The 27,439-nt window shown below is 42.1% G+C and overlaps 1 protein-coding gene across 1 annotated transcript in view; it reads left to right on the top strand.

Annotated features, from left to right (window-relative positions):
• The window catches only part of prmt8 (protein arginine methyltransferase 8), a 79,308-nt gene that overhangs the window by 21,468 nt on the left and 30,401 nt on the right, over positions 1-27,439 (top strand). Inside the window, exons 2-4 of the mRNA XM_008111341.3 lie at positions 18,286-18,471; positions 21,061-21,216; positions 24,849-24,912. Of these exons, the coding sequence (XP_008109548.2) occupies positions 18,286-18,471; positions 21,061-21,216; positions 24,849-24,912 (406 nt within the window). The remainder of the gene's footprint in view (positions 1-18,285; positions 18,472-21,060; positions 21,217-24,848; positions 24,913-27,439) is intronic.

Below are 27,439 nucleotides of genomic sequence, written 5' to 3'. Positions count from 1 at the left end.
ACTATTAGCTATAGTGAGTACACAGTATCTCAGGTCAGAATCAGTATACCATTGGGAACCAGGACAAACTGTTGCTTTTATGTCCTGTTTATATTCCCATTACTGACTTTATTATTTGTATACAGCCACACATCATTCATCAGATTTCAGTGAGGACGCCTTTACATAACATTTTAATAGATGGATACAAAACATTTTGGAGCCCCGGTGGCGAAGTGTGTTAAAGCACTGAGCTGCTGAACTTGCAGACCGAAAGGTCCCAGGTTCAAACCCCAGGAGCGGCGTGAGCGGCCGCTATTAGCTCCAGCTTCTGCCAACCTAACAGTTCGAAAACATGCCAATGTGAGTAGATCAATAGGTACCGCTCTGGCGGGAAGGTAACGGCGCTCCATGCAGTCATGCCGGCCACATGACCTTGGAGGTGTCTACGGACAACGCCGGCTCTTCGGCTTAGAAATGGAGATGAGCACCAACCCCCAGAGTTGGTCACAACTGGACTTAACTTCAGGGGAAACCTTTACCTTCACCTTTACCTTTACCTTTACAGTGAGTACACAGTATCTCAGGTCAGAATCAGTATACCATTGGGAACCAGGACAAACTGTTGCTTTTATGTCCTGTTTATATTCCCATTACTGACTATTATTTTTATACAGCCACACATCATTCATCGGATTACAGTGATTTACAAAACATCGGATTTCAGTGATTTACAAAACATCGGATTTACAAAACATTTTAATAGACAGATACAAAACATGTTATTTGTGCTAAAGCTGTAGTATGCATATGTGGCCAAGAAGTGTTTCTGAATGTGTATGGCTAAAAGGAACAACTGCAAGGAAACTGAACTATTCTGCTGTCGTCAGACTTCACTTGGAGTTCTGTGACCAGTTCTGGGAGCCACAGGTCAAAAAGGATGTGAAGAAGGGAGAACGCATCCAGTAGAGCCTTTTTTTGTGTCAGGAACAACCGGAGTTGCTTCTGGAGTGAGAGAATTGGCTGTCTGCAAGGACGTTGCCCAGGGGATGCCCGGATGTTTTGATGTTTTACCATCCTTGTGGGAGGCTTCTCTCATATCCCTGCATGGAGCTGGAGGTGATAGAGGGAGCTCATCCGTGCTCTCCCCGGGTGGGATTCGAACCTGGCAGCCTTCAGGTCAGCAACCCAACTTTCAAGTCACAAGACTTTTATCCCCTAGGCCATCGGAGGCTCCTTCCAATAGAGCTATGCCCTTAGATATAATTAGGGAGCTGGGTATGTTTAGGGTTAGAGAAGACTCAGAGGATATTTAGTCATCTTTAAATATCTGAAAGGATGTCATGATGAAGATGTAGTAAGCTTGTTTTCTAGAGAATAGGACACAAATTGATGGGTTTGAATTACAAGAAAAGAGATTTCATTTCAACGTTAGGAATTACTTCTTTACTGTCACTCTTGTTCAGCATCTGTCTTGCAAGATAGCCATCTAAATACGTCCAAAGAAGGAGACTCCATCACTTTCAAAGGCAGTGAATATATTCCCTCAGGACAGGCATGGGCAAGTTTTCTAACTTGGGGGCTGTATTGTGGGCTGGAGTGGAGTGAGCAAGCCGGAAGGAAGAAGGTTCTCCCCAAGCCCCCTCCCTGGTAGGAGAACTGATTGCCCAGAGAGAAAGAGAACTTTCCCTTCCTGTCATACCCATCTCTTACTTCCACTCTCTTTCTCTCCACAATACACCAATATGCAGGAGCCTCAGATGGCTTAGGGGATAAAAGCCTCATGACTTGAAGGTTGGGTTGCTGACCTGAAAGCTGCCAGGTTCGAATCCCACTCGGGGAGAGCGTGGATGAGCTCCCTCTATCAGCTCCAGCTCCATGCGGGGACACGAGAGAAGCCTCCCACAAGGATGGTAAAACATCAAAAAACATCCGGGTGTCCCCTGGGCAACGTCCTTGCAGACGGCCAATTCTCTCACTCCAGAAGCAACTCCGGTTGCTCCTGACACGGGGAAAAAAAACCCAATATGCATACACCTCTCCCCTTGAAGGTTCAGCTTGTACACAAAAAGGGGTGTATGGGAAAGGAAACAAAGGGGATCCCTTTGAGATGGGGGTGGGGAGAAAGCTGAGAGGCAGCTGAAGAGAGGAAATCTCCCTTTCCTCCCCTTCCTCTTCTCTTTTGGAGGCAAAAAGTGAAGTAAAGGCGGAAAAGGTTGGATCCCAAAAGAGTTGGACCTTGGTCAGGATGAGATGATGGACAGAAGAGAAAATGTGTATCCATTAGACCCCGTATTGCCTACTCCTGATATAGAATCCTAGACTTCTAGAGCTGGAAGAGACCCCCAAGGGCCATCCTGTCCTACCCCCTGCCATGCAGGAAGGCACCATTCAAGCACTCCCAATAGATAGCCTCTGCAGAAAAGTCTTCAGAGAAGGAGACTCCACCACACTCTGAGGAAGCCTATGCCACTTTCCAACAGCTCTTACTCTCAGGAAGTTCTTCCTAATCTTTTCAGTTGATTCTCTTTCCCTACTATGTGAACCCATTGCTCCCTTGTGCCCTGATTCTAGAGCAGCGGAAAGTCAATTTTCCTCCTCTATCTCCCTTTCCTCTCTCCCTCTATCTCATTGGGACACCCTTTTAAATCTTGAAAAATTGTTCTCATATTCCCTCTCTACCTTCTCTTCTCCCAGCTAAACATCCCCCAGGAGGAAAGGAGGAAGGAAAAAGAGAAGGAAGGGAGGGAAGAAGGGTGGAAGAGAATGGAGGGAGGGAAAGGAGAAGGAAGGAAGGAAAGACAAAAGGGAAAGGAAGGAAGAAGAAAGGAAGAGAGGGAAGGAGGGAAGAAAAGAGAGGAAGGAAGGACGAAAGGGTGGATGAGAAGGAAGGGGGAAAGGAGAAAGAGGAAGAAAGAGCATGATGGAAGGAGGAAGGAAAGAGAGAGGAGGGCCTGAGAAATAAGCCCAAGGGGCCTGCATCTGGCCCCTGGGCCTGGGTTTGCCCATACCTGCTTTTTTTGGAGGTTTTAAACAATGAAGAGCCCCGGTTGCGAAGTGTGTTAAAGCACTGAGCTGTTGAACTTGCAGACCGAAAGGTCCCAGGTTCAAATCTCGGGAGCGAAGTGAGCGCCCGCTGTTGCTCCAGCTTCTGCCAACCTAGCAGTTTGAAAACATGCCAATGTGAGTAGATCAATACATACCGCTCCGGCGGGAAGGTAACGGCACTCCATGCAGTCATGCTGGCCACATGACCTTGGAGGTGTCTACGCACAACGCCGGCTTTTCGGCTTAGAAATGGAGATGAGCACCAACCCCCAGAGTCAGACATGACTAGACTTAACGTCAGCGGAAACCTTTACCTTTACCTTAAACAATGACATATTATGTGGCTTCTCTTTTTAACATTCCTCTCTTTTTGATGATTCCCAGTTACTTTGACTCATGCCATCTCACAGAAATACGCAGAGGGATTTTATCATTTAAAAAATGAATGGCAACAATGGATTTAGGAGAGCCCCACTCACAAACCCTTCCCCATCACCAGTGAAATGGAAACACGTGGCAATAACACCAGATAGAGGGATCATACTTGATTAATAAATTATTCCTACGACAGATAAAGCAGAAACTAATTTGTGAAAATTTGGTTTGGCTATATTATTTTGGGGCCTTCAGGCAACATTCACTGCTTCCTTTTGAATGATCTTGCTCTGGCTCTAAGCAAGCTTTCAAAGGATGAATTCAAAGATTGCTTTGTCTGTGCCTTAGATATGCTACAGGCAAACCTTTTTATGGGTGTCCCTTTTTGAGGTTCTATTAGCCAAAAGCAGACACATTAGCTCACAAGCTTGGAAGGTTGGAAAACAAGGGTGTTATTAGAATATTTTGTACAAAAAGAAACCATACAGTGTGATGATATATAGAGACCACAGTCCTTGGTGACAGTCTTCATTAGTTCATATATATTCCTGATTTTCAAGGGCTGACATTTTTCCAAAAAGATTTGGAAAACTTGTTCTGATCGCTGCAATAGTAAGGGCTCAGCTGTCATGTTTTTTTCATCCGTAACGGGGCCACACGGCAGCTGATCACGGCTCCTCCTCCCCTATTTGGCACCACACGGCCTGCAGAGAAGCTGCCATGTGCTGCTCGCATGGGATTTCCCTATGAACCCTGCCTGTTGGGCCAATCAGAATAGAAGAATGCTGTGACATGTCTGCTTCCTTGACCCCATTGCTCAAACCCGCACTCCCTTGAAAAGGAAGATAGGAAAGGGTTCCAAGAGGGGTGCTTCCTTAACCCCATTGCTCAAACTCAGACTCCCTTGAAAGGAAGAAAGAAAAAAATCCCAGGAACGGAAAGGAGAACCAAATTCCCCATTCCTGCCAATGGGTCGAATCTTCCCGGATGTTTCGGTTACCTAGTCGAAAGCAGATTTTTCCTTTAGCCAATTTTCGAAAACGGATCTGGGTACCCATCGAAATTCGGATACCAAAAACGATTGCCCTCCAGCCAAATTGCACAGGCCTTTTTTCTATGTGTCCTGGTCCTTCTTCTCTCTCTTCTTCCTCTAGCCAATGATCAATCCATGCCTTCTCAATCTGCTTGTATGCGTTTTGCTGAAAAGCTGAAATGGCAATGAGCAAATTCCTTCTGTCAATCCCTTCACTCCCCTCTTTGGAGACTAGAAATAAGGCAGTTCCACAGTCTTCATTTCTAATCGACTCTCATTCTCTCAATTTCTTCCAAACCTGTATCTCATAGGGCCCATCCATTGATTGGTTAGATTATTTTGTGTAGACATCTTTATTGTAATATCCTTCTCAGGTCTTCTCAGATATGTTTTGTATCTTTCTGGAAGGGAAGGGAATTTCTGCACAGTTGTGTCATAGAAGGCCAATATGACATATACAAGCAAAAGAGAATACTAATGACAACTTTTAAAAGGACACTTGCCAATAAATGTCTCAGCCATCCAAAATTTGGCAACCAAGAGGTTAACCATGAAAAGGCCAATCCCTGATCCTCTTGTATTTGAGAAACCAAACTAGGTAAGTTGTGGATTTTGGTTTCTACTGACTGGACATTGTCATACAGGTTACATAGCACATCCTTGGTTATGGTGTAACAGTAATAATGTCAAGCCCTTAAACAGTACTCAACAGGAGGGCGCAGGCAAATGTATATACATTGAAAAAGAGACACTCAGGGCAGTCTCTGAACGAATAGCTGATCTATCAATGAGTCAGTGTGGTGTAGTGATTCGAGTGTTTTATTATGACCCTGGAAACCACAGTGTAAATGGAGCCAGAACAAAGATGGTGAATGCTATTCTAGCCTGCATGTACGGTATAGCAAAGGTTCCTAATCACATTACATTCTCAGTGGGTCAGTTTTCATCTGAAGTACTGTCCTCAGTTTTTGGTGCCACATTTTAATGAGTAAGAAACCAGATTGGAACCAGTTTAGAGAAAAAGACAACATTCTTTCTCAAGCTTCCAGGAACAGCCTTTAATCCAAATCCCTTTTATGCTGGGTTGCTGTGAGTTTATGCTCTTTGTCAAATCATTCCATAGTCTGTTTCACTTTTTGTGTTCTCACCTCTAACTCCTGTCTTTTCTGTCTTTTCTACTTTATATCTGAAGTTAGCTTGGTAAAAGTGGGCTTTACATTCTCCAGTTCTGCCTTCAATGTATTATTATTATCAATATAATAATTATAGTTATTTACATCTTACTTTTATCTCAGTTGCGATGCAAAACTCCTCACATTAAAAATAGAACAATTTAAAATCCACAACATGCAAATATTAAAATAGGATTAAACACATCAGTCAACTGAAATCCTTTAAAACACTTAAAATAATTAAATGCTGTTAAAACGATCAAATACTCTACAGCACCCCCTGGCTTGCTCTGAAAAAAACATTATTCTTTAAAGCTTGCCTGAATGAAAGGGTTTGGATGCTGGAAGGATATCAGGGAGAGAGCCATTCTGGCTTCCCTGAACAAGGAGTTCCAGAACCTAAGGCAACGGTGCTTGCGGTGGTGGTGAGACTAAGAGAAGGGGTTCTTCTGAGGATCTCAGAACCTAAGCAGGTTTGTACAGGGAGATATGATTTGTCAGATAGCTTGGACCTGAGCCATATAGAGCTTTATAGGTCATGACCAGCACTATGAATGGTGCCTGGAAACAAACTGGCATCCAATGTACACACTAACATGGGAAGGGTCCTTGTTGTTGTTGTTGCCTTTGCAAATTGACCAAGACTTGACCCTTATTATCCAACCTGATGTCCTTGTCCTTAGCAAAACTATAAGTTACTATCTTTTATTCGGGGGGGGGGGGGGTCATGTTCGACTTCATAGGGCGTAGATATCCTGTGATAATGTGGCATTTCTCATTACGAGCCACATCCACTGTTTTAATGTGGTGAGATATGTTCTACACTGGGCCTGTGTACTCAGCAGCAGAGTAGCAAAGCGCAAGGGCAGATGTCTTCACTATATCTGGTTGTGCCAGTCAGCTTTCGAATGATATTATTTCTAGCACCCACTTTTTGTTTGATATCCAAGCAGTGCTTTTTGTAAGTCAGAGCATGTTCCAGGGTAAGTCCCAGGTATTTTGGTAGATGTATTTTGACACTGCACCTCCAACTCTGTATGACACAACCATATAACTTAAACAGTATATAGAGAAGTTAACCTGATACCACCTATTGAATGTCTTCAATTTTTTTTAAACAATTTATAGTAACACTAAGGCAATCCTATCACAGGGTTTCCTGGACAAGATTTGGTTGAGGCTTGTGTGTGCATGTGATGGCCTTACTCTAATGCTGCAATTGTGTGTGCCTTGCCCAAGATAACCCTGTGCTGATGCCAGAATGAGAAGCCCATGCAACCAGGAAAGAAGGAAAATTCCCCCTCTCTTTCTTGCTGGTTGTACTGACACTCTGTTCTGATATCAGCAGAGGTCAGGGGCTCAGATGGAGCTCTGTTTCCTGCTGGGAATGGCATTAGCAGTGATATGGAGGTGAGATGTGTTTTGCGTCAGTGAAGCAGATGCACTCTCGGACTGTCTGAACAATTGCCCCAGGGTATATTTACACCAGTGTAGATGAAACCTATGAAATTATGGAAGAAATTGATGGTGGTGATCTTTATGATGGGTTAAAAGACTATGTTAAATGGTTTGCAAAGATGTTCTTAAAAAGGTAAAGGTTTCCCCTGACATTAAGTCCAGTCGTGACCGACTCTGGGGGTTGGTGCTCATCTCCATTTCTAAGCCAAAAAGCCGGCGTTGTCCATAGACACCTCCAAGGTCATGTGGCCAGCATGACTGCATGGAGCACCGTTACCTTCCCGCCGGAGCGGTACCTATTTATCTACTCACATTGGCATGTTTTCGAACTGCTAGGTTGGCAGGAGCTGGAGCTAACAGCGGGCGCTCATGCCGCTCCCGGGGTTTGATGTGTTAATTATTACTAAGCCTACTAAAGAGATATAGTTTTTGTTCCTGTACTAAACAGCCCCAAACAATGCAGCCTATCCTCATAAATGAGTTGCTCCAGTCATTTTGCTATATTGCTTATCCTTTTCTGCAGATTTCCATGGCTACAGCATCATTTGTTAATGTAATAACCAGAATCGTAAAGTATCCCAATTATAATTGCAACATGGATTTGTATAAGGGCAGTATGATATTGCCAACCTTATTTTCTATTCCTATTTCTATTGCCCATCTTAGAATTTGCCTTTTTTAAAAAGTAGTCATACATTGAGTTACATTCGCATAGACATGCCAACTGTAACTCAAAAACACCTTGTTCAGTTGCTGCAACCCCCGATTCCATCAGTGTGTGTATTTTTCTGCTCCATTATGCATTACTTTGCACCTTTAAAAACTGATTTCTCGGTTATTTTAGAGCTCTTTACAACCTTTAGAGCTCATGACAACCTTTTAATACGAACACCTCGTCAGTATGCAAAGCTGGCCATGTTGGGTCTGTATGACAAGTGTGGCCCAGATCTGACGTTGGCTGGATTCAGTGCTCTCTGGATAAGGGTGAACTACAACTTCTATATGCCAAGGACAATCACTCCAAACCCTACCTGAATGCACAGTTGGCCATGTTGGGTCTGTATGCCAAGTGTGGCCCAGATCTGACGTTGGCTGGATTCAGTGCTCTCTGGATAAGGGTGAACTACAACTCCCATATGCCAAGGACAATCACTCCAAACCCCACCTGAATGCACAGTTGGCCATGTTGGGTCTGTATGCCAAGTGTGGTCCAGATCTGTCACTTGCTGGGTTCAGTGCTCTCTGTATACGGTTGAACTGTAACACCCAGATTTCAAGGTCAATCATCCCAAAGTCCACCAGTATGCAAAGTTGGCAGCATTGGGTCTGTGGGTCAAGTTTGGTTCAGATCCATCATTGGTGGGGTTCAGAGGGCTCATGGAATACAGGTGAACTATCTCCCAGAGTTAAAGGTCAATCACCCAAAGTCCACCAGTATTCCCAGTTGACAATGTTTAATTTGTCTGCCAAGTTTGGTTCTGATTCATCATCAGATGGGTTCAATGTTCTCTTAATATGGGTGAACTATAACTCCTGGATGTCAAGGTTAATCACCCTCAAACCCTGTCAATATGTAAAGTTGGCCATGTAGGCTCTGTGTGCCAAATTAGTTCCAGGTCCATCATTGGTGGAGTTTAGAGTGCTCTTCCATTGCAGGTGAACTATACATCCTAGTATCTACAACTCCTATAAATCATGGTGAATTTCCCACAAACCTCTCTAGTATGTTCAGCTGCTGATCAATTCCTCTGTTTGCTGTGTGCCATTGGAAAGAATAGGAAAGGGTTATGGGAGTGGCAGTGGGCAGGGTCATGCAAATTCTACACCAATGGAGAGAGAAAGGAACCCTGGGATGTAGCTCACTGTAACCTGCAATGTCCTTTGGAGGGAGTGTTTTGGTGGCTCTCCTGCACTTTGGGTTAAAGCTGTTTGTGGAGAGGTTAGAGGCCGTCTGTGTAAATGGACATCCCTGCCACATAAACACATACAGATTTTCACTTTTATTATATGTATAGATTACTTTTATGATAGACAGATCTCACCTGCTTTAGTTAGTTCTAGTTGCTATTTTAATACAAAGTATTTTGAGTTTTCATTGTTTTGTAAACATGTACCTGCAGACAGGCAGAATTAATGACAAACTGCCTCATAATGGTGACCCCCGCCCACACACTTTAAAAATAGTTCTCACATCTCTGTTCTATATAATAACATCTTTATCTTGTACTTTTGATGCTACTGCTACCTCCACCGCCTCTTCCTCTGCCTTAAGATAAAATAAACCTCCAAGGGCGAAGCCACTCTAGATGGCTTCAAATGTTCCGCACTGATGATTCATTTATTTATACACTTTCGGATATCTTCTTTCTTCTCCTCAAGGCCATTTACTCTCCAGGTCTTATCAAACTAGAAATATCCAGATAAAGCCTGTTGATTTTGCAGCATTAATGCAACACAAGCAGTGATGAGAGCATACAGTTATATCTTGAGTTAAGAGTTTGATTTGTTCGGTGACTGAACTCTTAACTCACTCTTATTTCAAAGTGATTTTTTCCCACTGAAATACAGTGAAATGCTATTACAGTGTTCCCTCACTTATCGCGGGGGTTAGGTTCCAGGACCACCCGCAATAAGTGAAAATCTGCAAAGTAGGGATGCTATATATTTATACATTATTTTAGCAGTTACACACTATTTTAAGTCTTTATCAACCAATTGTGTGTTGATAAATCACCTCCTTCTCCTCTCGTTGCCACTTTGGCTCCTTTCCTTTCCCTTCAGCTTCCCCCTCCCTTTCTTAGCCTGTAAATTGTAATTTTTTATGATTTATAATATTATTTCAGAGTTAATTGAAAAAACGCGAAACAGTGAATCCGCAAAAAGCGAGCCGCGAAGTAGTGAGGGAACACTGTAATCTGTCCCCGTCCTCAATTTTATTGTGTTTTTAAATAAGAAAATGTACAGCTATAATGTATAAAAACCGCAAACAAAGTTACAAACTTGGCATGATGCTAAATTTCCTTTGACTGAAAGCTGGCCACTTCAAGTGCCTCTGGTGTCACTGTAAGAAGGTCCTCCATTGTGCATATGGCTGCATTGTAGTAAGTAGTCTGAGGTTTGCTCTTTTCCACACTCGCATGTTGTGGACTCCACTTTACAGGCCCATTTCTTAAGATTAGCTCTGCATCTTGTGGTGCCAGAGCATAGTCTGTTCAGTGCCTTCCAGGTCACCTAGTCTTCTGTTTCTCATCCGGTATCAGCCATGGATTGAGGTTCCATGTTGTAATCTGCCACTTTTGGACTCTTGCTTGTAGAGGTGTTCCTGCGAGTATCTCTGTAGATCTTAGGAATCTGCTTCTTGATTTAAGTCATTGGCATGCTGGCTGATATCCGAACAGAGGATGGGCCGGAGATGTCATTGCCTTGGTCCTTTCATTGCTGGCTGCTACTTCCCGGCGGATATCAAGTGGTGCAATTCCGCTTAAACAGTATAATTTCTCCAGCAGTGTTGGGACATCCTCTGATAATGTGGCATGTCTCATTAAGAGCCACATCCACTGTTTTAATGTGGTGAGATGTAGTAAAATGTGGGCTAGATCAGGGATACTTAAACTTGCCAATTTCAATAGGGCGAAATGTACAGTATTATACATAGGCAATAAAAATAAAATGTACAGAAATAGGACAGGTGACACCTGGCTTGAAAACGTACATATAAAAGGATCTAGGAGTCTTGGTAGATCATAAGCTGAACATGAGTCAATAGTGTAATGCAGTAGGTAAAAAAGGCAATGCAATTCTTGGGGTTGTTGTGTGTTTTCAGGCAGTATAGCCATGTTCCAGAAGTATTCTCTCCTGACGTTTCGCCCACATCTATGGCACGCATCCATATATTGCGAGGTATATGGAGAAACTAAGCAATAATAATAATAATAATAATAATAATAATAATAATAATAATAATAATCTTTATTTATACCCCGCCACCATCTCCCCAATGGGGACTTGGGGCGGCTTACATGGGGCCATGCCCAGAACAATACAATATAACAGAATATAAAAAGAACAGATATATAAAGCAAGGAAGCTTTATATATCTGTGGAAGATCCTGGGTGGGGAAAGAACTCTTTGTCTGTTGGAGGCCAGTGTGAATGTTGTAATTAATCACCTTGATTAGCATAAATGGATTTCCCATCTTCACATCCTGGCCTGGGGGAATCCTTTGTTTAGAGTCGTTAGTTGCCTCTGATTGATTTATGTTTCGAATTCTTCTGTTTTCAGAGTTTTGCTCCTTATTTACTGTTCTGATTTTGGAGTTTTTTTTAATACTGGTAGCCAGATTTTGTTCATTTTTATGGTTTCCTCCTTTCTGTTGAAATTGTCCACATGCTTGCGGATTTCAATGGCTTCTGTGTGTAGTCTGACATGATAGTTGTTGGAGTGGTCGAGTGGACAAGAGGGATCCTCTTACCTCTGCAGGAGTCTACCATATGCCATGCAGCTGTGAACAAGTCTACATAGGGGCCACAAAACGCAGCGCCCAAACATGAGTCAAAGAACATGACAGGAACTACAGACTAACCCACCAGAGAAATCAGCCATAGCAGAGCACTTGATGAACCAATCTGGACACAGAATATTATTTGAGAATACAGAAATGCTCAACCACTGCTGATCACAATGCACATATACATGGCAAACATTCAATGCCATTATTAGACATACAACACATACAAATGCAAATAGAGCTAATTCAGTATTTTCCAACTTCCGACTTCAAGAGGTTATGCTTGATTCCGACCACAGGAGGAGATGTCGCTTCATCCACTAGGACGACGAGTCCTTTTTGATCGTAGTATTTCTGTTGTAGTTGGGCCAGGGGGCAATAATACTACTACTAGTAGAACTGCTAGCAGGAGGAAAAGGGAGCCTGACCTGAAGCACATGTGCGTTGTGTAAGGGGCTTCCATGCTGAAAGGCGAGAACAAGTGGCATATTTTATTTATTTCGTGTCAAAAGCATTGTACAACAAATACATTTCAAAATGATGGGGAAAAAAAGAAATCACAAGCAACTAAATAGTTTTGGACCAAAAGCGGGCAACAGCAACCGCATTGTCTGTAGCTTTAAACAACTCCTCCTCCGTACATGAGGCAGGGCATTGTGGGCAAGCATACATATGCTGAGTTGTTTGTTCTGCTCCACAGTCACACAAGGTGGAGGATTCCTCCAGGTAGTGCCACCTTGCCAAGTTGTCTTTTGATCTGCCCACTCCACTTCTGAGTCTGTTCAGGGACTTCCAAGTTGCCCATTCTTGGTTTGCTCCTGGAGGAAGACCCTCATGGGGGGCCATCCAGTTAGAATTGCCAGGTTTAGCTGCCCAGAGAGACACCCTTGCTGCTGCTGGAGGAACATCAAGAGGAGTGGTGGTTCTCATGAAGCCCTTCCTTGATTTGAGTCTGGTGGGAGGAGGCTGATAGTCATGCAGTGGGTGGCTTTCACAATGTTCGACCTTTTTTCTCTCGCAGTTAGCAGCAACTTCCCGTCGCACGTCAGGAGGGGCAATGCCAGCTAGCTTTATCAACAGGTGTAGGTTTAAGGCATCCCGTGATGATTCTGCATGTTTCATTCAGTGCTATGTCCACCTGCTTTGCATGGGCAGACTTGTGCCAAACAGGACAGGCATACTCTGCAGTTGAGAAAGACAAGGCCAGGGCTGATGTTCTTACTGCTTGTGGGTCTGCACCCCATGCGCTGCCAGTCAGTTTCCGCAGGATATTATTGCGTGCAGCTACTTTGTGCTTGGTGTTCATGCAGTGTTTTCTATATGTTAGTGTTCGGTCTAAGTTGACACCAAGGTATTTAGGATGGAAACAGTGTTCGAGCTCTTGGTCTTCCCAAGTAACTTTCAGTTTCCTGTTGGCTTCGCGGTTACGTAGGTGGAAAGCACACACTTGTGTCTTGGCAGGGTTAGGCTTCAGGTGGTTCTCTTTGTAGTAGCTGGAGAGATCTTTCAAGGCATTGGTGAGTTGCTTTTCAACTGTTTCAAAATCTTTCGCTTGTGTTGTAAGGCCAAGGTCATCAGCATATATAAAGCTCTTTGTGAGTGGTGGTTGTGGCTGATCGTTTGTGAAGATATTAAATAAGGTTGGTGCAAGAACGCTGCCTTGGGGTAAACCATTCTTTTGCCTCCTCCATCTGCTTTTCTGGCCCTGAAACTCCACATAGAAGCTGCGGTTTTCTAAGAGGGTCTGGACAGTTTTTGTAAAGTCAAAGTCCCGGGTGATATGGTAGACTTTATGCAGCATTTTTCTATGTTGCACCAGCATATTGACAAGGTCGTAACATACTGTTTCAGTGTCCAACAACTTTTACTATCAGATATGTGCAGGTTGAATCTCTTTCCCTGCAGTTTGAATCCATCCTTTTTTGTGTTGGTCTCTGGAGCAGCAAAAAACAAACTTGTTTCATCTTCTATATGGCATCCCTTCAGGTTTTTAAAGATAGGTATCATGTGTCTTCTCTTTTCTAGGTTAAACACACCAAACTCCCTAATTCATTCCTCATCAGATTGCTTCTAGATCCTTAATTGTCTTGGTCACTATTCTCAGAAAATATTCCATCTTATTATCTTTCTTGACCTGTGGTGCCCGCAACTGGACACAGTATTTCAGTTGAGGTCTGACCAAAGCTGAATACAATGACACCACTACTTCTCTCGGTGTTCAGGCTGGCCTAGAATTGCATTGGGTTTTTTTTTTGTGATGGGCACATCACATTGTTGACTCATGTTTAGCTTGTGGTTCAAACGTTTTGAATTTTAAGAGTTTTGAATTCTGAAAATTTCTGAATTTGGAAGAGCTGCTACAGAGAAGCACACCTTGATCCACACCTTTTTTCCTTATGTAAAAAGGTTCCTTTTATTCTCCTTGAACCCACAAGGCTGTAATTTTATGTGACCCGCAGATTAATAAATGCGTGCATTGATTGTTGTAGAGGACATCAGCAAATACCCAAAATCATACATGTCCTAGCGCTATTAAATCCTCTTAGTTGCTTGCAGATCTGACCATGGGTGGTTCAGGAGTGATAGCAATATCCCTTGCCCAGGACATCACTTGTCTGAGGTCCCCTTGTTCTCTCACGTGGTTCCTGTGAAACTGCACATGTGGTAGTTGATGTGCACATGCACAGCAGGTTCGGAACAGTAAACAGCTGAATTAAATAATTAATCATGTCCCCGCGCTCCTTCCCCAGAGGGTACATATATGGCTAAGGAAGGCTACAGCCTCAGTTCCTTTTTTCCGCCGTCATCAGCAGTAGTTGGAACACTCTTACCTACATGTTGTCTGCTTCCTTTAAGAAGTGTTTGTCCTGCAGGGGCAAACTTCCTAATTTGGATAAACATGACAAATGCCTCTTCTGTCTTGGAGAGGCTCACTCTGTAACCTCCTGTTCTGTTTGTCATTCTTTCACGCCTCAAGCGAGAAAGAACAGAGAATCTCGGCTCAAGGCCCTCCTGTACGAGCGTGCCTTGCTGCCACCCCAAACACCCCAAAAATTATCTCAGAGAGCGCCCTCTGCTCCTCCGACTCCGGGCCGCTCCCTCCAGCTCCCCCCGCCGCCTTTTCCCTCTCCGGCCCCTTCCAGGGCTAGCAAACGGCGCCATTCTAAGTCTCCCTCTGCCACGGAGGCTTTGGAGCTGGAAAAGAAGAGGAAGAAGCATTGCCCCACTTCGGCCGACGCCAGCATCCCGGCGCTTCCTTCCCTGGACGCCCAGCTCAAAGCCCCTCCCACGCCGAGCGGGCGCTCTGCAGGGGCGGAGCTTGCAGAACCAGCCCCAGCTACGCTGGCTCAGGGAGAGTGTGTGGCCCTGCTCCAGCTGAAGTCAGCCCCCCCCCCCCTGTTGCAGCATAAGTTACCCGTCCATTCGAGTGCAGTAGGGAAAGGAAGAGGCGGAGGCAGCAGATTGATTTCCAGGTCTTTACTTTTTTGCAAAAGAGGGTGATCAGTGATCAGAGGACTGTCACAAAAGCTATGTTCAATCACACCAGTATATATAGTACAATCTGTGCTGACAAAATCAGTTTTCTACACATGCGCAGAAGATACAACATTTGGAAATTTTCCTGATATAATTATTAAACAGGTGAAAAACAAGTGTTCACGTGTACAGTTGCCCTCGACCTTCTAGTTTTAGGTCATCTTCCAGGTCGGGGATGCAACATTTGCTGACGTATCTACATCTCCTGACTATACTTTTATGTAATTCAGACATCAGGTGATTCCAAAGATCAAATGTTCTATTTCTTACCATTTGATTTTTAAACTCTTTTAAATGATTATTATATTACTGAATTTTAAAAGCAGATTTCATCTTAAAACAAACTCTTTTAAAATACAGATTTTATCTTATATAAGAACTATTAATCTCATTTATTTATTGCCTTCTTTTTCTTATCTTTTATAAATTCTTTAAATATATATATGTATTCTTACTAAAGCTATAATCAATCAACAATTATTAAGCTGATCCTCCTTAGTGTCTGTTCTTGATTGTTTTCCTAATGTTAAATGTAATATAATATATTTTCCTAAGTAAAACTAGAAAATATAATTCAAAATAAGTTTTTCTAAAATGCCTGCTATTTACACGTAGTTTCCGTAAGATGGCGCTCTAATACTGCATCAATTAAATGTTCTGAGATGTATTTACACATCCCGATCGATATATTGATTCATCAAGTTCACCATGCTCTGCCAGTTTGACCTATGTACTCTGTAAACAGAGGCAGAATAAACAGACAGAATAAACATGCCACTGTGCCAAGGGGAGAAATCAATAGTTATGCTCTTGTGAAAACGTCCAGGAAGAAAACAGCTTTTTCTGAACCAGGTAAATTAAAATCTTTTTTAACTCTTAATTTTGATTTAATTAGAAAATTAATATTATATTTTTCCAACTGCCCTCACACCGCAACAGAGCTCTGTGCTGTCCTCACTCCTACAAGAGGACAGCTGCTAGAAGTACCTCTCAGTACCGACGCAGTCCTGGCGCGATACTTCACTTTTGGTGAGCTCCCTTCACTGGCTGCCCCCTCTCCAGATCGTATTAGGCCAGCTCAGTGCGCACCAGTTTCGGAGCCTCAACCAGGCCCCCTGAATTCAAAGCCTCCACTATACCCCCAGCCACCTTTTGTGTCTCCACCTCGAATTCAGACTCGTACGGTACTGAGGCCATTCAACCTCCACTACCCCATCGTGACTCCATTCACCGGTCACCAGGAGGCTGTGAGTACTTCTTCAGCCCAGTGGCGGCTTTCCAATGGGGACAACCACTGATGCCCCAGGCCCATGGTCTTCAACTTACCACTAATTCGCCATTATATGGCACCGATGTCGTCTTCCATACCTTTCAGCTTCCGACTCAGACTCCTCTTATGTAGAGGAGCATACAGCCCCTTCCCAACAAGAGCCTGCGACCTCGGGAGGAACTGTGTGGCTTTGCTGCCCTCATGAACTTCTACTGGAGTTCCTGGCATCACTAGCACCTGCGGGGATGTCGCTTTCCTCTCTACACTGATACCTAGCTGCACTTACAGCTCATCGACGCAGACAAGGTCTACCTTCTTATTTCAAAGGTCCTATAGTTCAACTCTTCCTCCAGGGTTACAAGAATACTAACCCCCCACAGATCCCTCTACCACCTCTGTGGCACCTCGACTTGGTCTTGACCTCCTTAACCAGACCCCCTTTTGAACCTATGGCCACCTGCAATCTTGCTTATCTCACATGGAAGACTGAGTTTCTCATCGCTATAACTTTCAGCTGATGAGCAGGCGAACTCTGCGCCCTCAGATCAGATGAACCCTACATCTGATTGCATTCTGACAAGGTCATCATGTGTCTTGACATTCCTTTTTTCCTAAGAGGACTTCGCTATTTCACCTCTCTCAGGATATAGTTTTACCGGCTTTTTTCCATCGACACCACTTGAGCGCACCCTCCACCTCTTGGACATTCGCCAGGCCCTTTCCTTCTACCTTACCAGGACAGCACCCTTCTGTCGTTCCCCTCATCTCTTCCTCAAATACAGATTAGATACAAAAGGACATCCAATTTCTTCCCAGTGCCTCTCAGACTGGATTGTGTCTACCATTAGGATGGCTTACCAGATACAGGGCAAGGAGCCTCCTTTAGATCTCAAAGGCCATTCCACTAGATCAGTTGCCACCTCAATGGCGTTCAACCGTGGGGTCCCCTTGGAAGACATCTGTAAAGCTGCAACATGGGCCACACCTTCGACATTCATCACCCACTACAAGTTGGACCTCCTTTCCAAGAAACATGCTGCCTTTGGGAAAGCGGTGTTATTTTCAGTGGTGGCATGACACCCACCATTGAGGGTGAGTAGCTTGCTAATCTACCACATGTGCGAGTTCACAGGAACCACGTGGGAGAACAATGAGTTGCTTACCTGTAACTGTGGTTCTCCGAGTGGTCACCTGTGAAAACCGCACATCCCCGCCCTTCCTCCCCTCTGCTTGTCATGCCTTAGTGACTGCCACTTCTGGCGGAGGAACTGAGGCTGTAGCCTTCCTTAGCCAGATATATACACTCTGTGGAGGGAGCACGGGGACATGATTAATTATTTAATTCAGCTGTTTACTGTTCCGAACCTGCTGTGCACATGCACATCAACTACCATATGTGTGGTTTTTACGGGTGACCACTCGGAGAACCACAGTTACAGGTAAGCAACTCATTGTTACTGCTTTTCTAAAAAGCAGCCAAATCTCTAAGCTTTTGGCTCAAATACATACTATGCCGCCTTCATTCCTTAGTTAGAAAAGCAACTATACAGAATTTTATGGAAAGCCCATCTTTTAAGTTAGGCAAGGTAAATCTGAACTTAGATTTAGAAGGTGTTACTAGTCATTCCTTTCCCTGAAAACTCTGCCAGTTTTGCAGTTCTGACACCATCATTCTTTAATTTCAGGACCTGAAACACAAGAGAAAATGTATTGTTACATTAATTGATCGCGAGCCTGATAATTCCATTAACATTATGAGGGATTAATAAGAATTATACACACACACACACACACAAATCCATGTTTAGAGTGATGAAGGGGGAGGGGAATGCAAAAGAAAATTGTACATTGAATAAGACGGGGGCACTATTATGATTATTAACTTCCATAATAATGTCTTTCTAGGTCTGCAATGATCCTTCTGAGCCTCTTCAACCTATAATAATTCCAAAACCAGTTCAATCCATCGTTCACGTACCTTTGCAACCAAATTGTCCAGGTCGGGGAAAGATGGCAAAATTCCTGAATCCAGAAGAGATGACATCAAGGGATTATTATTTTGATTCATATGCTCATTTTGGAATTCATGAGGTAATATATTAAAATGTATTTAAAACATTTTTTAAAAATTGTGTAGGTCATATATAGGCACTGATATATGAGAAATGAATTCTTGTATATCAATAGCTATCTTGCACTAAGACTGAGAAGTTTCTGAACACTAGGATGGATTGGAGACATGCAATACTTGCAGTGATTTAAAACTTATGATCTGAAACTTACCATGATGTGTAAGATGTCTGAAATTTAAGGCGTTTCTGAAATTGGAGCACAGGTGGAGTTACATTGCTAGAAAGAGCAATTCTACTTCCCTATTGGAGATTTCTGAAAAGTGACAATTTCCCATGGTCCTGTCTAGAAATCAGTTATACTTTTTCTGTTTCATTGCCTCTTTACTTTGGTACCACGACAACCCTGGAATGGGATACCCAAGATTTTTTTTCTTGAAATCGAGTTTGATCCTCTGATTGGAAGAGGTTCCTCATACAGGATCAAGTGATTACCAGCTTCTATAGTATTCAGAGACATTTCAGTATTTTGATTTTCTTCAGACACTGTTTCAAGGTATAGAAGTGTATTTCGCTGCACATATGGATCTGCTTCTGAGTTCATGGGCTCTATTCTTATGTCAGCTACGTGCTGTTAGCAGTAAGAACTTCACAATTATGGAGCACAATGTGGAATTTAATTTGAAATATGAGCACATTTAAGTCTGAAGCACTGCTTTGGAGATTTGGTTTTATATTTATAACAGTGCTGTAACTATGAGGGTGAGTCAAAAATTATCCGCACTTTCGATGTAGGATTAATTTTAATCAAATTTCAGAAAAGACAAATACATAATTATTTGCCCTAATATCTCTTCTGTTCAATACACTTTGTCCATCTGTCAAGAAGCTTATTAAAAATGTTTTAGGCTGAATTGCAAGCCAAAAATGCCCCACTATCTTGACCTTGCCATTAGACATGAATCTTCATACTTGTAGGGTTTCTTTCGGGGGTCCAAACATGTGATGTTCTGATGGGGCAAGATCAGGACTAAAGGGTGGATGCTTTAACACTTCAAAACAAAGTTTTTGGAGAGCATAGACCAGGGGTCCTCAAACTTTTGAAGCAGAGGACCAGTCCACAATCCTTCGGACTGTTCAGGGGCCAAATTATCATTTGAAAAAAAAATACGAACAAATTCCTATGCACACTGCATATGTCTTATTTGTAGTGCAATATAATAACAATTAAAGAACAATACAATATTTAAAAATGAAAACAATTTTAACCAACATAAACCTATCAGGATTTCAATGGAAAGTGTGGGCCTGCTACTGGCCAATGAGATAGTCAAGTTAATTATGATTGTTGTTGTTGTGTGCCTTCAAGTCATTTCAGACTTTGGGCGAGCCTAAGCCTAAAATTAATTAATTAATTATTTACTACCTTTATTTACTACATTTATATCCCACCCTTCTCAGCCCGAAGGGGACTCCGAGCAGCTGTATGTACAAACAATATAATATATTATTAGCATAGCACAATATTAGCATTATATATTACTATATTGAACTATGCCATTATAAGGTAAAGTCCAGTCGTGTCCGACTCTGGGAGTTGGTGCTCATCTCCATTTCTAAGCCGAAGAGCTGGCGTTGTCCATAGACATCTCCAAGGTCATGTGGCCGGCATGACTGCATGGAGCGCAGTTACCTTCCCGCCGGAGAGGTACCTATTGATCTACTCACATTTGCATGTTTTCGAACTGCTAGGTTGGCAGGAGCTGGGCCTAACAGCGGGTGCTCACTCCGCTCCCAGGATTTGAACCTGGGACCTTTTGGTCCACACTATACTGTAATATTATATGTAATATATAATATATAATTAATATTATTAAATGGTATTATTATTAGTATTATATTGTATAACATTATAATATTTTATCAATATTATATGTATATATAATATATTATTAAAACTGATATAAAATATTTTATTATAAAACTGAGGGCGGGGGCCAGGTAAATGACCTTGGAGGGCCACATCCGGCCCCCGGGCCTTAGTTTGGGGACCCATGGCATAGACAGTATGGTGTGCAGATGTGCATTGCTAACACAACTCCCTTGGTAGCAGTCCTCGCGATAAAACATTTCCTCGATACTGTGCACAAAGTCTTTGATAAATATCTGCATCAGACATACCCTCAGGCCACAAAAAATGAAACACTGCTCTTCTTTCTTGCAAATAACGGGGGAGGGGGGGAGACAGCCATTTTTTCTTTCACCATCATTGCAAACAAACTGTTGTTACACTTTCAGTACTGCACAGCAGTGACTGAAGAGATAGCGACGTACAGAGAGTGCTCATAAGACCATGCGGCCAGTAGAAATTTTTAATATAACCAAAGTGCGAATAATTTTGACTCACCCTCATATATAGATCAAGGCTCTGAAACATGAACACATCACCACTTGGTTGTTTGTTTCCATGTGTGAAACCTTAGGCTGGCCTCTGCTGTTTCCAAATTTCCATCAGACATTGCATTTGCCAACTAAAAATGTACTTTTTTAAAAAACAAACTGGATCCTGTTTTCATTAAGTGAATATGTGATGCCTTTTTTTCCAACACAGGAAATGTTAAAAGATGAAGTGCGCACATTAACATACAGGAACTCCATGTATCACAATAAACATGTGTTTAAGGATAAGGTTGTACTGGATGTTGGTAGTGGCACAGGGATCCTCTCAATGTTTGCAGCAAAGGCAGGAGCCAAGAAGGTTTATGGGGTAAGAGGAATGTTTTCTATGAATCCATGTAACTGTTCACCTATATTTTTACAACCTACGAACAAGACTGCCCACTTTTAATTTTTTTTAAAAAGGACTGCCTGGGTGAAGCCACAGAAAGAAATCCACTGAACTCATGTTATGGAAGCCCTTCAGGGGCAGGTGTGAGAATAATCTTGGTTCCCCAATTTTACTGTATTGTATTTTCAGGTGTGCCATATCTTCTCATGATGTGGTGAACTATAGTCTCAGAGTTCATCTACACTGCAGAATTAATTCTGTTTAACATCATTTTAATTGTCATGGCTCAATACTATGGAATCCTGTGATTTATAGTTGAGGCACCAGCAGTCTTTCACAGAGAAGGCTAAAGACCTTTACAACTACAAGGTCTGATTTACTTTATTGATGTGGACAGTTCCTCAGTTTAGTCATCTTGTTCTCTAAGGACTTGATTTGTCCTGGAACCCATTTAGTTATCCATAGTTTACATAGAATTCTTCTCCAGCACCACATTTCAAATGAATTGATTTTCTTCTTGTCGGGTTCCTTCAGTTTTCAGCTTTCATGACCAATTCATAGAAATTGGCAGTTGATCACTACCTTAATTGCAATGGTTTATCTCATGGACCTCCTCACAGGTATAGCCATCCTTGGTATACAATACAATATACCCCTCTATTACTACAATCATGGAACTCATCCTACAAGGTATCATATTTGCTTTGTTGTATTAAGAGTTCAAGTTCATCTTGTTTATTTCCCATGTTTTGTGCATTAGTGGAGACATCATAAACCATGGGTCATTCCCCCTTGCTGCTGGCAAAAATTAAAGAAACTATACTTTAAATAAAAATTAAAATATATGTAAAACTGTGTTACATTATGTTAAGTTTGTCTTTTTTGTTTTAATTTGCTTTTAATTACTGTGTTTCAACATTAATATCATGTCAATACAGAGTTCAGTGGATGGTATCGTATGAGGCATAGTATTACTAAGACCTATAGTAAACTCTTGAACAAGTAGAAACTATTTTTCTGTGCTGTTTAACTGAGGCCCCTTCCACAAAGCTTAATAAAATCCCACATTATCTGCTTTGAACTGGAATATATGGCAGTGTGGACTCAGATAACCTAGTTCAAAGCCAATATTGTGGGGTTTTATGCCATGATATTCTGGGTTATATGGCTGTGTGGAAAGGCCTTGAGAGTTTACTGTATTATGTTATATGTCTTGTTTCTACTAAACTGCATTTCTGCTTCTGCCTTCCACCTCAACCAGGATATAGTACTTCCATCTTTTTTCCAGAATCCCTTATCTGATCTGGAAAAGCTTCACTGCCTCGACATGAGGAGGGCTTCAGCCTTCTGTGTGCACTGTTTTGATAGAATTTCAAGCTTGGTAGATGAAGGGAATGCTGTGGATGTAGCATATCTCAATTTCAGTAAGTCCTTTGACAAGGTGCCCCATGATGTTCTCACAAAGAAGCTAGTAAAATGTGGGATAGAACATAACTTCTTAAATTGTGCATCACAACCCCATTTGGGGTCTCCTAATTGAATTTGAGGATTGCAAAGAAATGTTGTACTGTAGCTTGCCAATTAGTTGCTCTTTTATACATTGTTAGCAACAACATTCAGCAAATGCTTCCTCTGTACTTTGTTTAAAAAGAAAAATCATCCTGCCTTATTTAGCAAGCCTTGTAAATGTTGCTTTTGCTTGATGGGCTACTTTTTCAGTTTCACTAATGTTTCCCTTCAAATTTTGATTCTAAAATTAACTTGGGTTCATAAACCATACACAGTTGAAATAAAAAATGCCACTCATCTGCCATTAAAAATTTAAGAAGAATTTGCCTGCAACATGTGCATGCATACAAGCGGATGAGAGGGAGGTGGATATTGTCCATTTCAGGCACATGGCCTACTCTGCAACCTGGCTGGAGGTTTAGACTTCCCCCCCACCAAAAACAAAAACAAAACAAAAAAACAACCCACCCCATTGTAGTCTCCCAATTCATCACTATGAAGATTTTCTTTCCTCTTTAATAAATGGTAGAATTATACCATATAATTGTTTTAGAATAACTTTCTTTGTGATTTATTATCAATCAGTGTTGGATTGTATATCTATTTTATAATGCTATGTACCCTAGATCACATAAACATATCTTGGGCAAAAAGGGGTTATGAGTGGGAAATGTTTAAGAAGACAGCACTACTGTTAGGGGGACTGCTAATAGCTTAACTGGATGAAACCAAAGGATGCTTACACGTATCTCCTCTTCATGAACCTCCTTACAGGTTTAAGCATCCAAATCCAAAGAGTGCTTACCTTTTTACCCTGGAGAGAAGTGACTGGTTGGGTTGCTACAGGACTTTGTTCTAGTTCAGTGATGGGCAAGTTTTTTCACTTGGTGTGTCAAAATTCACCAAAAAACCTAGCATGACTTGGGTGGTGTGTCACTTTGAGAAAAAAAAACCCCATAATTTCGCAATATGTATAGTTTAAATAACAAAAATATAATTGTAATATATAACTGTATTTAATAAATCAAAAACTATTTACTACCATTATTTCCATGTACAACAATCTATGGTACCTCTTGCAGTTTCCACACTGATTTCTCTCTATTCTAGTTTCAATGTAGTCATAAATAATGAATAATAATATAATAGTAATAATATGATAATATATTACAACAATAATAGAATTTTATATATATATGTAATGTGCATAATTCCCATGGACTAAACAACAAAACCACTGGACCAAATCGCATCAAATTTGGCCACAAAAGACATAGTCATCCAATCAATCTGCATACGGCAGCGTGTCAGCAAAAATGGCTAGGTGTGTCAGTGCTGACACGCGTGTCATAGGTTGGCCATCACTGTTCTAGATCCACTGCTATTCAACATCTTTATCAATGACTTGGAAAATGGACTAGAAAGAATGCTTATCAAATTTGCAGATGACCCTAAATTGGGAGGGATAGCTAAGGACAAAATCAGAATCTGAAATGACCTTAACAAATTAGAGAGCTGGACCAGAATTAATACAGTGAATTTCAACAGGAAGATATGTACAATATCACACTTATGCAGTCAAAATGAAATGCACGTATAGAGTATGGATACTTTTGAAAGGGTAGTAGAACATAAGCTGAACACATCAACATGTGATGTGGCTGCTAAAAAAGCTAATGCAATTCCAGGCTGCATCAATAGTAAATTAGTGTCTAGATCAAGGGATGTAATAGTCCCACTTTATTCTCCCTTTGGCAGACCTCACCAGGAATTATGTGTCCAGTTCTGGGCACCACAATTCAAGAAAGATATTGACAAACTGGATTTGTAGTTCGTTGAGGCATCCACACTTTTTGGCAGAAAAGGCTAAAGACTTTGTAAAACTACAGCACGCAGGATTCCATAGCTATGCATCATGGCAGCTCAAGTGGTATCAATATGCATTAATTCTACAGTGTAGATGCACCTATAGTCTCACATGTGCCTTTCTTTTCATCTCCTGTTCTTGGTCATCTTATTTGTATATTTTGTCTTTCTGTACAGGCCCTGAAATATTTAATGCAAAACACTAACCGTTTCTTTCCCTGTCCCATGTCCTTTAGATTGAATGTTCCAGTATATCTGACTACTCAGAAAAAATTATCAAGGCGAACCACTTGGATCACAGTAAGACATATCTAAGGAGACTGGTTGTGTCTGCTATTTTTAACAAATTTCACTTAATTTATATATTGGTGACATAATTTACATATTGTTTAGAGCCATTTGGCATTTGAAAACACTCACAAAAACATTTATTATCATAAGGAATCTGTTGGTAATTTAAGAGTAACAATTTTATTAAGAATTTCATGACAGCATTTGTATAGGAGAAAATGCATTAAGGAACACACAAATCCATGTATATGAGTAGTAATACATGCAGATTTTTGCACTATAACCACCTTTTGAAGTTACAGAAGCATGAATGGGGTTACGATAATTTACTAATTGCATGGTTTGACATATCATAAGACATGAATATACTTTTTATGCTCCTCAACTATTTGCCAGTTCTCTGATTCATCCCACTTACTTGCTCATATACAGGGCCGGCCCTAAGTAATTTTCAAGTGTAAGCAAGCAGTATTTTTGGTAAAAATAAAAGGTAGAAGGTAGAGGTGAATAGAATATGTGTGTGTGTGTGTGTAACATATATGGTCACTGCATGTGTGTGTAATCTATCTATCTATCTATCTATTTTACATATACATAGACATACACACTATGTGGAGAATATGTGGCAAGGTAGATGGATACGTCAGGAGCCACCTCGGAGGAACCTTCCTGGGAGCAAGGCCTAATAATAATAATAATAATAATAATAATAATAATAATAATAATAATAATAATAATAATAATAATAAATCCCAACTAAGGATTCCCCCAGGCAGGAAGCAGCCAAGCTTTGAAGCTGAAAGGCTATTCAATGCTAATCAAGGTGGGCAATTGAAACATTCACGCCTGCCTCCAACAGACAAGAGTTCTTTTTTTCTCCCTCCCTGGACCATCCGCAGATATATAAACCTCACTTGACTAGTTTCCAACCTCTGAGGATGCCTGCCATAAATGCGGTGAAACGTCAGGGGAGAATACTTCCGGCCCGGAAAAATCACAGCAACCCATTCCCCTGTGTTTTGAGCGTTGCTCTTTATTTACTGTCCTGATAAATAGTCTGTTTAGAGCTGTAAATGGAAATTGAAGCTTGAGCCACCCCTGAAGACCTCCTTTCCTCGGATGGGGTGAAAGGAGGTCATGGGGTCCCTCTTTGCAGAGCAGGAGGGCGATGCAGGGCTCTTCTGAGGATGTCATTAATCCCAAGGGGGGAATGAAGATGCAGAGAGGCAGGGAAAAGGTTTGGAGGGTGCAGAGACCCTGGGTGGGGATCTTTGCAGGGAGATCTTCAGGCTCTGGGTTACTGTGAGTTTTCCGGACTGTATGGCCATGTTCCAGAAGCATTCTCTCCTGATGTTTCACCCACATCTATGGCAGGCATCCTCAGCGGTTGTTGGGAACTAGTGTTGGGAACTAGGCAAGTGGGGTTTATATATCTATATAATGTCCAGGGTGGAAAAAAGAACTCTTATCTGTTGGAGGTAAGTGTGAATGTTGCCATTGGACAGCTTGACTAGCATTGATAGCCATGTATAAATATGTGAGGGGAAGTCATAGGGAAGAGGGAGCAAGCTTGTTTTCTGCTGCCCTGAACACTAGGACACAGAACAAGGGCTTCAAACTACAGGAAAGGAGATTCCACCTGAACATCAGGAAGAACTTCCTCACTGTGAGAGCTGTTCAGCAGTGGAACTCTCTCCCCCAGACTGTGGTGGAGGCTCCTTCTTTGGAGGCTTTTAAGCAGAGGCTGAATGGCCATCTGTCAGGGGTGCTTTGAATGTGATTTCCTGCTTCTTGATAGGAGGTTGGACTGGATGGCCCGTGAGGTGTCTTCCAACTCTACTATTCTATGATTCTATTATTCTATGAATGGCCTTGTACCTTCAAAGCCTGACTGCTTCCTGCCTGGGGGAATCCTCTGTTGGGAGGTGTTAACTGGCCCTGATTGTTTCCTGTCTGGAACTCCCCCTTTTTTTAGTGTTGTTCTTTATTTACTGTCCTGATTCTAGAGTTTTCAAATACTAGTAGCCAGATTTTGTTCATTCTCATGGTTTCCTCCTTTCTGTTGAAGAAGGAACACCTCCCAACAAAGGATTCCCCCAGGCAGGAATCAGCCAGGTCTTGAAGCTGCAAGGTGTTTCAATGCTAATCATGGTGATTAATCACACTTGCATCCAACAGATAAGAGTTCTTTCTCCCACCCTGGACCTTTCACGAGTATATAAATCTCCCTTGACTAGTTTCTAACAAACCTCACCACCTCTGAGGATGCCTGCCATAGATGTGGGTGAAACGTCAGGAGAGAATGCTTCTGGAACAGGGCCATACTGCCGGGAAAATTCACAGTCTGGCGCCCTGAAGAGGTGGGGCTGTGGCGGCGGCGACAGAGAGGAAGGGAGTCTGTGCATGACCCACGTGCCCCTCCCTTCCCCTCCAACGACGAAGCCTGGAGTTTGCTTGCCCACGCGAGACCACTGCAAGAGCAGGCTTCCCTTCCAGCTCCTTCACTTAAAGCAGGGGAGGGAGCCGGATCAGAAGG

The sequence above is a fragment of the Anolis carolinensis genome, chromosome 5 (genome assembly GCF_035594765.1).
Source record: "Anolis carolinensis isolate JA03-04 chromosome 5, rAnoCar3.1.pri, whole genome shotgun sequence".
NCBI lineage: Eukaryota > Metazoa > Chordata > Lepidosauria > Squamata > Dactyloidae > Anolis > Anolis carolinensis.
Note: the sequence above shows the minus strand (reverse complement) of the source record. Positions and strands in the feature narration are given on the sequence as shown.